This window comes from Genypterus blacodes, unplaced genomic scaffold (assembly GCF_046128005.1).
Source record: "Genypterus blacodes isolate CSIRO-AG114 ecotype Tasmania unplaced genomic scaffold, CSIRO-AGI_Gbla_v1 ptg000110l_1, whole genome shotgun sequence".
Classification (NCBI taxonomy): Eukaryota; Metazoa; Chordata; class Actinopteri; order Ophidiiformes; family Ophidiidae; genus Genypterus; species Genypterus blacodes.
The window spans coordinates 1,180,624-1,194,822 of record NW_027466914.1 but is presented as its reverse complement, the minus strand read 5'-3'; the positions used below and the strand labels follow the sequence as shown (position 1 = coordinate 1,194,822).

Sequence of the window (14,199 nt, the reverse complement as noted above, 5' to 3'; positions counted from 1 at the left end):
TCTGCCACGCCGCTTTGCAAGGAGAGAGGGAGAGAGAGAGAGAGAGAGCAGCGACCCAGCCTGTGATCGCACGTGTGTGTGATGTGATGTGAGAAGGGGATTGACTCTAGTTTTGTTTGTCTCCAATCAATGGAAAGACGGCTCAGACGTGGACGAGCCTGTGAGTCGGGCCTCTGCGAACTTCATCAACGCCCAATCAAATCCTCCCAAACTCCTCTCTCCCTTGGCTGACACCTCGCTCGCCCCTCTCGTCCCATCCCGTCAGCCTCAGTGACATTTCACAGGGAACAAATCGAGGCGAGAGGTTGCCAGTTTGAATTCTTGAAGCAGCTGAGTAAATCCCAATGAGTAACAGTGTCCTCTCCCCAACACGGCCATTAATCCCCCATAGTGCTTCACTGGAGTGGTCTACTGGTGTCAGCGTGTGTGTAAATGGATATATCCTGGCTAGACGGAGTTAACCCCTCGTCTCCTTGCCTGGCTAAGCTCTTCGGTGCCGTCTACGCTGCACAGTTCGGGGCCTCCGTCGTGGTGAAATGGATTAATATTGACGCGAAACTCCCGGGATGTTTTCAACGCCGGGCAGCGAGCGGATCAAACGCTCTACCTGACAAATATTCCACAGATTCTTTAATAGGGAATATAAAATATCAGGCTGCTGCTGTGTAAGCTCGGGGGTGTTGGAGCGAGTGTTGTAAAGTCATTTAGAGTGCTGTGACCTCTGCTTCAGGCCTCCTCACACACACACAGATACACACACACACACACACACACAGAGAACCTCGCTGATTTATCTTCCCTTCCAACACAAGCACGGGCCTGATATCACACACACGCACACACACAGGCACTTTTAAGGCAACATCTGCTGCGGTGTACATGTGTGAGTGTGTGTGTGGGCAGTATGATGATGAAACGGTCACTGTCACAAGTGATAGCAGTCAGACTGACACTGATGTGAATAACATCTCACTCTGCTGCTGTGCTTTCCTACTGAGGGAGAAGCAGATTAGGAGGGACTATTCAGGTGTTAGGGTTAGATTTGGTGAAGTATTAGTTTGATTTATTGTTGAAGAATGTTGCCAGTGATCTGCCAAAGCTGGTTTTCGCCTCAGAATCGATTCGGGAATGGATGGAGACGGATGTTGGTTCCTCTGTCTCAGGGCTTTTGTGCCGGGTTGTTGTACTTGTGACGTGTCTGGGGATGGGGTGACCTTTGACCTCCCTGGGTGTGGGTGTGAGGTGCGGTTGGCAGCTCGGGGAGAGTCTGATTGGTTCCAGGATTCGCTCACATCAACACAATTTTCCCTTCAGCTGTGACTTGGGGAGCAGAATGTGTCATTGGTCCAGATCGGGCTCAGGCTCAGGCTGGGGCTCAAGCTGGGGCGGGTCCCTACATCATAAAGTCATAACTTTAACAAGTCTGGCTCGCTTACAACAGTAATTTTTCTTACTTTAGGTTTGGCTGTGAAAGAATCAAAATCGATCTTAAAAAAAAATCTAAATAAAATGAAATATCTGTTTTAAATAAAGATGGAATGATGAGGAATTCTGGGAATACATGATTTCAGACACACACACACACACACACACACGCACACGCACACGCACACACACACTTTGCAAGGATTGAGTGCTGAAATGGCATCCAGTGGTCTTTCTCTTTCTCTTTCTCTTCCTCTTCCCCACACACACTCGCACACACACCATCCAGGATCCAGGAATCAATTTACTCCGAGCGATCATATCTGACACACATCTGATCACTTCATCCTTGTAAAAATGGATAAAACACGTGGAATACCATTTGAATGTGTTGACAGCAGTAGAGAGATCAGATTCCTCTCACATCTGAAGCAGTGTATGGAATCTTGTCTTTAAGATCTGGAGCGAGGAGCCAAACTCACTGGCATGCAAAAGTGAAACATTCCTCTGAATTTGTATTCTTAATAAGGCTGAACCGACTAATCCAGACGGGGCACACCTCGTGTTTCTGGTTCCAGGACAGCTGTTGGGTATTAGTTCAGTCAACTCTTAAGTAGTTTGAACCTGTTTTAATCTCATTCACTGTAAATGTAAAAACGCCGTCATGACTTAGATCCTAATTCACCACAGCTGCTGCTCACTTCTAACCTCTAACTTAAGGATCGGGAGAGAGAGCAGATCCTTGGGATTTGAGACGATATTCCGCAAACGGCACAAACATTCCTATTCTGTCTTTATCTGAACCTTATTGTTGTTACTTTCCTACTCTTAGGATCTCATTCGCTCACCGGTAGATGTGTGTGTGAGCAGTTCTGTCTGTGTCTCATTGTAGCAGAAGATGTGATTCAAACACACACAGCAGCTGATGAAGGCTCTCACCTGCTGTGCTTCTCCTCCTCTCATCCTCTTCCTCCCTTTTGCCTGAAGCAGCAGCAGCAGCAGAGGAAGAGGAGAAACATCCATGATGGCCCGTCTCTCTGCTGGGAGAACAGAAGAGTCCAGCTCTGGGTTTTTTTAAAGTCGGGGCATCCGGTCAGACTTGCACTTATGCGGCGGTGAAGCCACAGCCTGTGGAAGCTCACGGCACTGAGTGGAAACTGGAGTGGAGATGATGATAGAGTGCGTGTGTGTGTATACAGTGTGGTGCGCCTGCTTGTGTATGTGCGGTGTGTAGCGTACCAGAAGGTATTTCTGTCAGTCGGAGTGTGTGTCGCTGTGAGTCGTAGTAGTGCGTTGGTGCGTGTGTGTTTTGGGTGCTGCGAGTAATTAAGTTACTATTTTCCGTGCGCTTTATAGACGACAGTGTGTACTTCAGGTTTGGCATGGGAGCTTTATGTTTGCATGGGTGGGTTTGTGCAGGCACGGCTCATTGTCGTCCACATGGCCCTGTTTGAGGCCTTTGTGTGTGTGTGTGTCTATGTCTGTGTGTGTGTGTGTGTGGCAGTGTGTCTGTATGGTAGTGTGTTGGTGTGGCAGTGTGTCTGTGTGTCTGTATGGTAGTGTGTCGGTGTGTCTTTATAGTAGTGTGTCTGTGTGTCCGTATGGTAGTGAGTCTGTGTATCTGTGTGGCAGTGTGTGTGTGTGTGGGAGTGTGTCAGTGTGGCAGTTTGTGTGTGTGTGTGTCTGTGTGGCAGTGTGTCTGTGTCTGTATGGTTGTGTGTCTGTGTATCTGTGTGGCAGTGTGCGGGAGTGTGTCTATGTGGTAGTGTGTCTGTGTGTCAGTGTAGCAGTGTGTGGGAGTGTGTCTATGTGGTAGTGTGTCTATGTCTGTGTCGGTGGACACACAGACTCTGCATGTCCTTTGCTGTGGGAGCAAACCTCCATGAGGGGAGACGGTTCCAGTCCCACACAGAGCACATAATCATTACGGCGTGTATTGCACTTAAAAGCGGAGCAGGGAAAGCATTTGTTGGTTTTTGTCATTTCACGCCGTCAGAAGTGGTCGGGGAACGTCTCGAAGTTTTGCTGCCGCTTTAGCTTGTGCCTGATGATAACAGGGGTTTATTTAGGGAAACTGGAAGCCACCAAAGCTATTAGGCTTCATGTATGAATGACATGAGCTCGCTCTAAAGGCTTCTATGGTCGACCTCAGCTCCGTGTCTGTGAAACATATCTGCTCATCACTCTACTGTATATTTAGACTGAGACTCTGTTTGTAAATATGCAATTTACTCCTTTTAGCAGGAAATGGAAGCTTGCATGTGTATGTACAGTATGTGTATGTACCGGAGACAGAGCCAAGGCACTGAAAAGAGAGTTTAAAGGTCAAAGAAGCATCGTTGTTTGTTTGAAAATGAGGTCACATGTTCCTTAGATTAAACTACAATATCCAGAAAGAGTTTATAACTTGTTTTTGCTTGTGTTTGTGTCCCACAGTGGAGTACGACAGGGAGCTCTCTCCACACCGGCGTCACCACAAGGAGTTTAAGTTCAACCTCTCGCAGATCCCAGAGGGCGAGGCCGTCACCGCAGCCGAGTTCCGCCTCTACAAGGAGTGTGTGAGCCGCGCCTTCCGCAACGACACCTTCCTACTCAAAGTCTACCAGGTGGTCAAGGAGCACCCTGACAGGTAGTCACATGTCCATCCTGTCCCCTCTGACCTCCAGGTCCCGTATTCTTCTTCTCCTCTCTTATTGAAGCCATATGAAGCTTCATGTTTAGGAGACGATCTGTCAGCCAAACCCAGCGCTCTGCTTTTCTGGCTGCAACATGACATCAAATGGAAATACTCTAGATGTCTGACGTATCATTTTCTACATGAAGCGTTGGTGGTACAGTGATGCACACATGGGCGGGTCCTGGTTGAGCCATGTGAGCTGCAGTTGGACACAGTGGTTGTGCTGGGCAGGAGCAAATCTGTGTGTGTGACTTTCTGTGGATACAAAAAGAGAAATTAAGTTAAAAAAAGGGCCTGACTGCTCTGTGCGTGTGTGTGTGTGCATGCGTCTCTATCGCTCTATCATTCTCCCTGTCTGTCCCACACACACACACACACACACACACACTGACTCCTTGCCATGTTTATAATGTAAAATCAACCAAAACCGCGTCTTACAGAAATAGTGCCGCTTCAAATCCTCCGGCCGGCCCAAAGAGTACAGCTAATGCATGTCAAACATTTACACTCAGACTGCACGGCTGCGTAAACACCCAATGAGATCGCTGAATGATATTTGGGAGACTTGAAAGGAATTTCTGTCGTCCTTTTCTAGGCGAACATGTCCGCCAAGAGTTCCAGGATGTATACAGATTAATCTGAGTGGATTTATATTATACAGATCTGTGTAGGGTCCAATTCTGATTCAGATTTATTCCTCAATAATCACCCACCGACAATACGTTATCCCTTAATAAATAATAACAAGAAACTCAGACTTTACATGCTTAAAGTGACTCCATGTTCAGCCTGAGATGTTGGTGAAGTATATTTTTCTGTGAGTATCAAGAGCTTCTGATTAGCTGCATTCCTTCATCCCCACAATGGCAGGTTTGTGCTCCCCTGCCTGGAGGTAAAGCCTTTTATTTGTGCAGATATACGAAGATTAAAGGGCTCCTATATCTCCAATTTCTATATTATTGTAGGTTTTTACATGTTTTTCTTTTTTTTACCTTGAAGTAAATTACAGCCTGGGTGGCTCTGGTGTGGCTCGCTGCGTGTTTATGCTTTGTAAGAGTGGATTCAAGGTGCTGGGTTCACTGACAAAACATCCTCTGCCTGACCTCCAGGTTGTTACTTTGGTCACACATTCTCCTCTCTAACGAACACAAGGCATTTGAACAATGTCTGACATTTGACGGGTGTGACGCGCGCTCTTTTGTTGTGTTTTGTGTTTTGCTGTTCACTTTCCCGAGCCCTTCCTTTCCCGTAAAAGCTCCCGTTTTGACTCTGCGCTGTAATGACAGACCGCTTAATTAGCCTCACACTCTTTGTACTTTTAATTTGATTAGGGCGGTTTCACTCACAGCAGGCGAGGAATGCGACAGATTACAATGTCCCAAAAATGTGGCGTGGCTGACATCTTAGGAGAAAAGGCGAGTTGGTGCAATCACTGAAGAAACCCATTCAGCCATTCAACCGGTTACATCACCTGCATACTATTCCTTCCCCTTCTTAGATACTATTGCATTCTCTTCTGTCCTTCCCCTCCTACATGTGTGACCCACATATCGCCGCTTCCCTCCGTCGTGCCTTTGCTGCAGCTTAAAAGATGAAAGCAGATGGAGTCGGCGGCCCAGCTGTGAGCTCCACTCGCCCACATCGCCTTACATTTTTAACAACAGTCATTGACAAGACTTATAAAGGAGATTTACTATGGCAAGAAACGCCACGTTTGGCCTTTGACCTTATTATTCCAGTTCATTTAAGCAGTCAGTCAATAAGATGTTTTACAGTTGGTTGTTAGTGGCCTGGTGCAGCCTGCAGGTGGGTCTGGGATTCGACCCCCCGCAGATCCCCCCATCAGGCCCTGCAGAGTCTGGTCCATGCTGTGACGAACGTGTGAACTCGCCAGCGGGGTGGAGTGTGTGTGCGCGTGTATGTATGTGTGTGTGTGTGTGTTTGCGTGCAGGGATCCAGGCTCATACGGAAGCCGTCAGAAACACTCTCATTAATGACCAATAAGGAGCGGCTGCTGATGCATGACCGCGGGGGCATTCTGGGAAACACCTGGCCGATTGCGAGGCTTTGATGTGCGGGTCAGGAGGAGGATGGGTCGGGCCCGACGCTGTGTTATTACTACTGTAATGGGACAGTGGGAGGACCGGCCCTCTTATCACTCATCCTCTGTCATCTCCTTACGCCTCCTCTGCTCTCTTATCACAGAGCTGCCGTATCGCCGCGTCCTCGTCCGAGCCGCTCCTCCTCCTCTGCTCCGCCTCATCGGCAGCCTGATTCGCACAAACATCTGAAATGACATTAACACACCTGTAGCCTGATACCAAAACCTTAATTCCTTCCTATTTCGCGTCCCCTGGAGAGGTGGACTTCACGGTCAGAGCTCCGGTTGAATACATTAGAGTGTTACCCAAGCATATTCTCTTAAGTGCTGTTATCCATCTTCCTGTCACTCTGTTATGAGACGTTACATTGATACAAACCAGGAATGCAGACGTGTCCAGCTCGGGGTTGTGATGTCTCTACTGTGCTGCACCTCTGGATTCAATGTGGCTCGTATGATTTCCTGAATGACTTAAGTGATAAAATATAATGATCAGTAAAGCAGACGACTGGACACTTCTGATATCGACTCGCTTCGGTTCTGTCTTTCCCTTTACGTACCCATAGCTACGGCCAAACACACATTTCTATTTTTCCCCCCCGGGTCATGAAAACAAGCGTTATACTGTGTCTGGCCTGTTTAATATTATAATCCCACTTTTCTCTGTGTTTCCCCCTCCTCCAGAGAGGCAGATCTGTTCCTGCTGGAGTCTCGCAGGCTGTGGGCGGCTGAGGAGGGCTGGCTGGAGTTTGACATCACAGCCACCAGTAACCTGTGGGTGATGAGCCCGACGCACAACCTGGGCCTGCAGGTCAGCGTGGAGACCGGCAGCGGTAAGGGGGTTAGATTGTGTAAAGAGGGTGAGGAGGAGCAGGATTCAGAGTTCATTTAACTCAAAGTAAACGCTTGTGTTGTCTGGATCAGGGCAGAGCATCAGCTCCAAGGACGCGGGGCTGGTGGGTCGCGACGGCGCCCAGGAGAAGCAGCCCTTCATGGTGGCGTTCTTCAAGGTCAGCGAGGTGCACGTCCGCTCCGCCCGCTCCACCGGCGGAAAGCGCCGCCAGCAGAACCGCAACCGCTCCACGCAGCCGCAGGAGGGATCCAGAGGGCCGAGCCCGGCAGGTGGGTGCCGCGAACTTTAACTGACCTCGTCACGCAGTGCCGCCGTGAACACGGGCAGACACACAAACCGACCCGCGACTTAACCTCACTGTCCCGTCACTGATGGATCACCTGTTGAGATGAATGGATGGAGAGCATGTGTTTGAAGTCTGGTTGAGACTTGATGAATTGGCTTTGACTTGAGCTGGATCGTTCTCTAATCAGCTCCCTGAAAGGAAACATTCCTAAAACAGGGATGACATCCAAACCCGGCTCTTGTTGTTGAGTCTCAGCGTGTATAAGTGAAGTAGTGAAGTGAATGAATACAGAATTGCAGGAGTTTGGTTTCCCGTGGCTTCGTACGGCGGAGCGGCGCGGCAAACCAGTGACAAATGGAGCAAGAGTATCATTGGATCGCACCTCAAAAAAATCACATTTAGCTCCGTTTCCCAACACCTGCATGTGGAGCGCGGCGATATATCACAGCGTTATGTAAGGTGTGTGTTATTTATGACGGGGGGCTCTGTGGCAGCGCTCCAGAGAAGAGAAGTGGAGGCTGAGACGAGTTAGGGAATTCAGCTGAAACGCCAAAGAATTTGGAGTAAAAGTGGGGGAAAGATAAACAGAGATTGAGATGTTTCAGATGAGCCGTGTGTGTGTGTGTGTGAGAGAGAGAGAGAGAGAGAGAGAGAGAGAATGTGTGTGCGTTAGGAAGAAATGATGATGAAATGCCGATTCCGGACCGAGCCAGAAAATGCGTCCTGACAGCTTCATCCCTCTGAACCTCATCGTCACTCTCTCGCTCCCCAGATGATGTAATGAGCGGCCGTGAGCGCCGTGTTGTGAGCTCTATAAGCCCTCCAAATTAAATGGAGCCCTAATCCCACCCACCTTTCACCTGCTGTGTAATTCTCACCCGCCCCCCGGCTGAGCTCCTGCTGTGAGGCTCCATTGTGCCGCCACAGTCCAGAACAAAGCAGCAGTTCAGCGATTCTGCAGCTAAGATCCGACTGATCCTCGGCTAATTAGACAGATGAAGAGTAAGACGGGCGGCTGCCACAGGCCTGAATGAAAAGTTGGGTGAACTCTGACCCCCCTAGCTGGGAACAGACATCTTTATATCAGGGTAGGAGTCTTGGAGAAGTGGAGTATTGGAGTATTCTGTCTCTGCGCTTGTTGGGTTTGTTCAAACGGAGCTCGGCAGAGATCCGTTGGCCTCGCTCTCTGTTTGTGCAGCGCATCCGCGGCGCCTTCTCAGTAGGTTTCACTGGGCCGCCGCTAACACAAGGGGTTGTAAGTTGAATTCCTGCAGGGGCTCTTCCTCAGTAATTGCTTCAGATGAAAGCGTTGGCTGACATAACAAGAGGAGAGAGCATTTGTTATGCTACAGGACAGTTTGAGTGGAGCACATGTTTATCTCCTGCGCTCTTCCACACAGCTGTCACCTTTGCCTCGAGATGTCCTCTGATGTTTTAAGACTTGGATGGAGTCGAGCACTGGCGGACACCAGGCGCTCACACCCGCGATTAGAATTCAACTCCTGACCCGCAGCCGACGTCAGCGTATTTAATCTCTTCAGGATCTGTTTGTTTAATTGTCACAGATGTGGCACGCACAGGGCAACAAACACACACACTCACACTCCATCAATATTAATGGACGTATTTGAACAGTTTGTGATGAATCAGCTGTTTACCGCTCTGTGTTTATTTGACTATGGTGCATAAGAGGACGTTCTCTTATTCTACTTCACCATGAATATCTCATTGTATTTAATTATCCCCGCTCGCTGTAGTTTAATAAGTGACCTGTTACCGGAATCTGATGATTAGGTCGGCTGTGTGTGTGTGCGTGTGTGTGTGTGTGTGTGTGCCTCTGCGGTTCAGTCTGTATCCGGAGGACGAGGAAACTTTCTCCGCTCCAAAATCTTGCTCGAGACTCTAACAAGGACAATCTGTTAAATATGCGTCCTGGAGGATTGGACTTTACATAACCCGAAACATCAAGACCTCTCCGCCTCGCCACTCGGGACGACGGGGAGTGTAAATATTTAGATCCTACACAGGAAGCGGGGAGGCCCCCCCCTCCTCCTCCTCCTCCTCGCCCCCTCCTCGCGACACTAGAGTGTCCGCGGCCAGCAGCAGCGGCGGAGGACTGCTGGGATCGGACGCGATGGGAGGATCCGCCAGGAATTCAGGAGGGCATATGGTTCCAATACCGCATCACTCACTCCAGAGACGGGGAGGAGGACAGGATGGATGGGGAGAGCATCCGTCTTGCAGAGCGCTCAGAGGGAGAAACAAACTGTGGACATTGTGCCCCTCTCTCCCTCTCTCTCTCTCTCTCTCTCTCTCCCTCTGTCTGGCACAGAGCTGCATCAGTTCAGCTCCGTCTAAAAGGAGCATTTCACCAATAATTTGACCCGATACTTTTTCCTAAAAACATCAAATCTGAGGCCGGAAGGCAGCGACGTGTTTGTTTTTAATCGCTCCTGTGTGCGCTCGCTTCCACATAGGAGGCTTTTTTAACCTTTTCCAGCGTGACTTACTTTGCTCTGGATGTTTTCTAAAAATAGTCGGCACCCCCGCTGCCAAAATGACACACTCTCGATCTGTGTGGTTCACCGCCGCAGCGCTCTAACTCTGTCGCTTCTTAAATGGAATTGGTGCCTGTTTGTGCTCGTCAAGGGTGCAACTGACACCTTCACGGCTCTTTAGGATCATTTTCATCTCATTCTGAATGTGGCTGCACTGCTGAATATCACTCAGCCCGGATGGTGGTATGGGTATAAAACTTTGGGCCTTCTTCTGCTGCTGATTCTAATCTTTCTTTGAACCTATCAGCAGCTTGTGCCAATAGTAGTTCTCCCTAAAAGTCTGACTTGGAGGATGTATTGAACATGTTTGTGTGAAAGTGCGATTCCTCCGGCCTTCTGGGTGTTCCTGACCTGGGCGAAGGCTGGGTCCTACCTTTGCTCAAAGAACAATACGACACCTTTAAAGGTAATTTAGGGGTCCTGCGGGTGAAGAAGGCCCGGGGGAGGCTGTGGGAGTTTTGGCTTTTGGCTGCGGGGGAAGTTAACAACCATCCGAGGAAGGAATATCACATCCCAGCTCAGCACCGGCGGCCTGTAATTAGGTCTAGCCAGTCATTAGCTGCCAGCTAAAATACTGACCACGCTAACGGTATCGCTTAAAGCATTATAATAACACGGCGCTGGGCCAGCTGTGTTTTTTCATCTGCCTCTCCTCCTCCTCCTTCTCCTCTCCCTCCTCCCCCTCATTCTCCTCACACCCTCCCCACCCGACCTCCTTTTGTTTACCGCCCGGAGTAATTAGACATGGTGGAGCTCCCTCGCAGGGTTTAATAACCTCTGTGATGAAAGACAGGAAGAAAGATAAACTTCAGCGGTGGTGGTTTGCTGGGAGCGAGGGAGGGAAAATTGAGGCGAAACATCAGGGACAACGATGACATTCTCCTTTCATGTCTCACGTCGGCGTTCTGACGCTTTCCTTCCTTCTTCCGGGGTCATTCCTTCACAAACCGGGCGGATGATTCATCTTTTCTGTCGTCATTATCTCTCTGGGAGTTCATGTAATTGCTACTGTACAAGCTGCAATCATTTCTCACCCAAGAACGTCTCCTGTTTTGAGAAAGTTCTGGAGCCGAGCGTGGAATTACTGAGCGGCCTCGAGAGTTTGAATGACTTTTTAATGTCAAATGTCATGCGCACACACTCTTACACACACACACCCTTCTTGCGAGGAACGCCCGGGCTGTAACTTCTAAATTGGCACCGTTTGATTCTTGTATTTTTGGAGCAACGTGATAAATGTAATTTATGAGCTTTTCCTCCCGGCTGAGGCGCTGCTCAGTGTGTCAGGGCCTTAATGAAAGGCAGGTAGTGTCACCAAGGGTTAATATCAGCCCAGCGTATCTGTGTTAAAGACTCAGTGTGCGTACGTTCAGCACGGAGCAGCGTTTCCCCTCCTATTGAATAGACAGGGTGGGAACCAGCAACCCCGCCTAAATGAATTCAATGTGAACTGATTCCAGCAGCTGAGGTTTGAGGTCACAAGGTCATCTGTGAACATTTCCAGGTTAGAACTGTGAATATCCTCCACTTTGCTGCTTTCTTGACATTTAATATTCAGTTTGTCTTGAGAAACGTCAGATGCTTTCAGGTCAGAGATTTGGAATTTGGGAACTAGTTTGCTTAGAAGTTTCTACCCAGAGTTCTTTGCTTGCAGGCACAGCAGGTTCAGATACGGTCAGACTCAGTCACTCCCATTGGCACACAGCTGAACAGGAGAGGGTGAACTGAGAGCTGAAAATGGGCTTGATTTGTGCTTTGTTGATATTCTGTATTAGTATAATGAGTGAAGAGTGTCATATCCGTATTATCCTTATTACCATGTGAAGACAGATTTTAAAATGCTTTTCTCCCAATCTCCCAAGTCGTAACTGTTCACGTTCACGTTCCCACCGCTTCTCTGCATCGAGCTGAAGAAGAAAGAAATGAATGGAGGCCTCGTGGGAGCCGGGGCTCAGCGGTAGCCGTGTGGCATTAAATTTTTACAGGCAGGAAGGGGAGATGTGGTTTATGGGCACCACAAATCTGAGCCTTTACACTCAATGAAAGCCCACAGTAAATATCAGCTTTATTCCTCTCAAAGAGCCCCACAGACTGTAAATGCCGACGGCTTTGAAGGCCGAGAGGTGCAAGAAAAATGAGCTCTGTGTGTGTGTGTGTGTGTGTGCGTGTGTTTGAGAAAGAGGAGAGGAAAGGGGAGAATATTCTGCAGGCAGTAAATGCGATGATTTGAACAGCAATACAGTGTCTTCTCATAATTTGTTGGTGTATTTATGAATCTTACACTATTAATAAACACTAAACATTACAACCCAGTCCAGGCTGTGTGTGAGTGTGACTGAGCCAAACAGGGCTGTACTCTCAATAGCACTGTTCCTCTGTCCGGCCTTGGATGTTTCCTGTATATAAACACTCTACACGCTGCAAATTTCCCTACAATGCTGAGAACAAAACCTCTGCAGAGTCAGGTGTTGTTCTGTTTACGATACGTACAGGAGAAATTAGCTGGTATGAGAGCAACCAGAGGCCTTTTCCTTCATTTGTCCCACAGTAAATCTGCTCTCTCTGCTGTGGAAGAGTTTGGCTGAGACGGGACAGGTCAGTCAGTCCACAGGGAGGCGGGACGGTGTGTATTGGTGCAAATTGTACACAGACATAAGATGTAGATGGAGGACCAGGTACACATCCACCCATACAAATGAAAACACACACACACTGTATTTTCAAATGAGCAGACATGAAGTGAACTTCCCTTCCTATTGCAAAGGAAGGAACACTAAACTAGGGAAACACCTGACTGTAGTCCACGGTTACGGGTGACCCTTTGACCCACTACCCCCCCACCCTCTCACCTTCGGTTTCCTGTCTCTTGCAGAATGAACCCCTCTAATCAGATGACATACTTACTGTACGTCCTGACACACTCAGGAGAAGTGATTGTGTTATTGTTCTGGTTTGGGGAGAATTTAGGTCACATTTTGATCTGCGTCTTTGATCTGAACAGCTGATTTTAGGAGGAGGGGTGGGTATAGTGTGATGGAAACTCTATTTGGGAGCATCAGTATAGTGCATAATGGAATTATAGTGAAATGTAATGACCCATATTGACTCCCAATGCATTGAATCAGTCCTCATAAACCAGACTCTTATAAGGCGTTAGGCAGCCTTATTTCAAGTTGTTTGTTATTGTATAGCAGCAGTGATATTCTTGATATGGATAGAAAATGAAGCCCCAACTTTATGCTCCAAGATGACGTGAATCCGAATGACAAATCCAACTTCGTCTCTGTCTGTCTCTCTTTCCCTAATTTGCGTCCCTTAGAGATGAACTGGGATGACGCTGGTGGATATGGGCAGTCCAGTCAGCGAGACCACTCCAAATGAACTTTCATTCGATGATGAAATCTGGATGCAACACGCACGACTGCAGTGAAATTATGACTCTCCTATTTAATGAGCGGCTAAGTGGACAGGCTATTACACAGATAAACAGCATGTCATTGGATATTACAGCAGCAGAAGATCTGATTTCATGTGATGTTCTCATATGAGCAGCAAACCTTCTCTCGTGTTTTGACTGTAGGAGCCAGACGGTTCTCCTGAGTGAGGCTCTTTTTCAGTTTTATCAAAACTTGCATTCTCCTCCCGCATTGTATTGTATGATATTCTTTATTTCATTGTGAGAAACAATAACATTTAAATGTTATATAACCAAAGATAACCAATCTTGAGTTTCTAACGGTCCACTGTAAAATGATACTCCTGTTTTTAATTGGAGGAGCAAAAAAGGTCCACATGTTCACTCTCTCTCCTATGCCTCTGTCAATGTCGGTCACCCACAGGAAAGTGAGGTGGGTAATTGATCTTAAGAGTGTGCTCCCACTGTAAAAAACTGTTTTTAACTAGAAGCAACCTGTTAACAGGTGAGCAGAAGGACCAAAGCAAACGTCATCCCTTCATAGCTCAGTGAGTAGAAATGATAGTTGGTAATCAAATATTGTGTGTTTGAGGTTCTAAACTTATGCTAGACTTTCAACCACAGCATCTAGATGGCACTAAGATCATTTTCTGCAAGTTTGGGACAAATTTAATTTTTGGTCGAATTTCCCAAATCGTTTGTTTTTGTAGACCGCCCATATCTCAGCCTATGACAGAGCTAGAGCGCTGAAATTTCAAACGCAGCATCTACAGGACATGAGGATCATTTTCTGGTAGTTTGGGGCAAATTAAATTTTTGGTCCCATTTCCCAAAACCACAGTGTAACCATGGACCAAATTGTTTGTTTTTGTAGATCGCCCATA

At 47.9% G+C, this 14,199-nt stretch overlaps 1 protein-coding gene across 4 annotated transcripts in view; it reads left to right on the top strand.

The window, feature by feature from the left end:
- The window catches only part of bmp6 (bone morphogenetic protein 6), a 34,824-nt gene that overhangs the window by 17,227 nt on the left and 3,398 nt on the right, over window positions 1–14,199 (top strand). For all 4 annotated transcript variants that reach the window (XR_012964666.1, XR_012964665.1, XR_012964664.1 and 1 more), the window contains exons 2-4: window positions 3,862–4,054; window positions 6,888–7,036; window positions 7,128–7,325. Coding sequence is in view for 1 of the 4 variants with exons in the window: in XM_076161147.1 (XP_076017262.1) it covers window positions 3,862–4,054; window positions 6,888–7,036; window positions 7,128–7,325 (540 nt within the window). In the remaining 3 variants the exon portion in view is untranslated. The remainder of the gene's footprint in view (window positions 1–3,861; window positions 4,055–6,887; window positions 7,037–7,127; window positions 7,326–14,199) is intronic.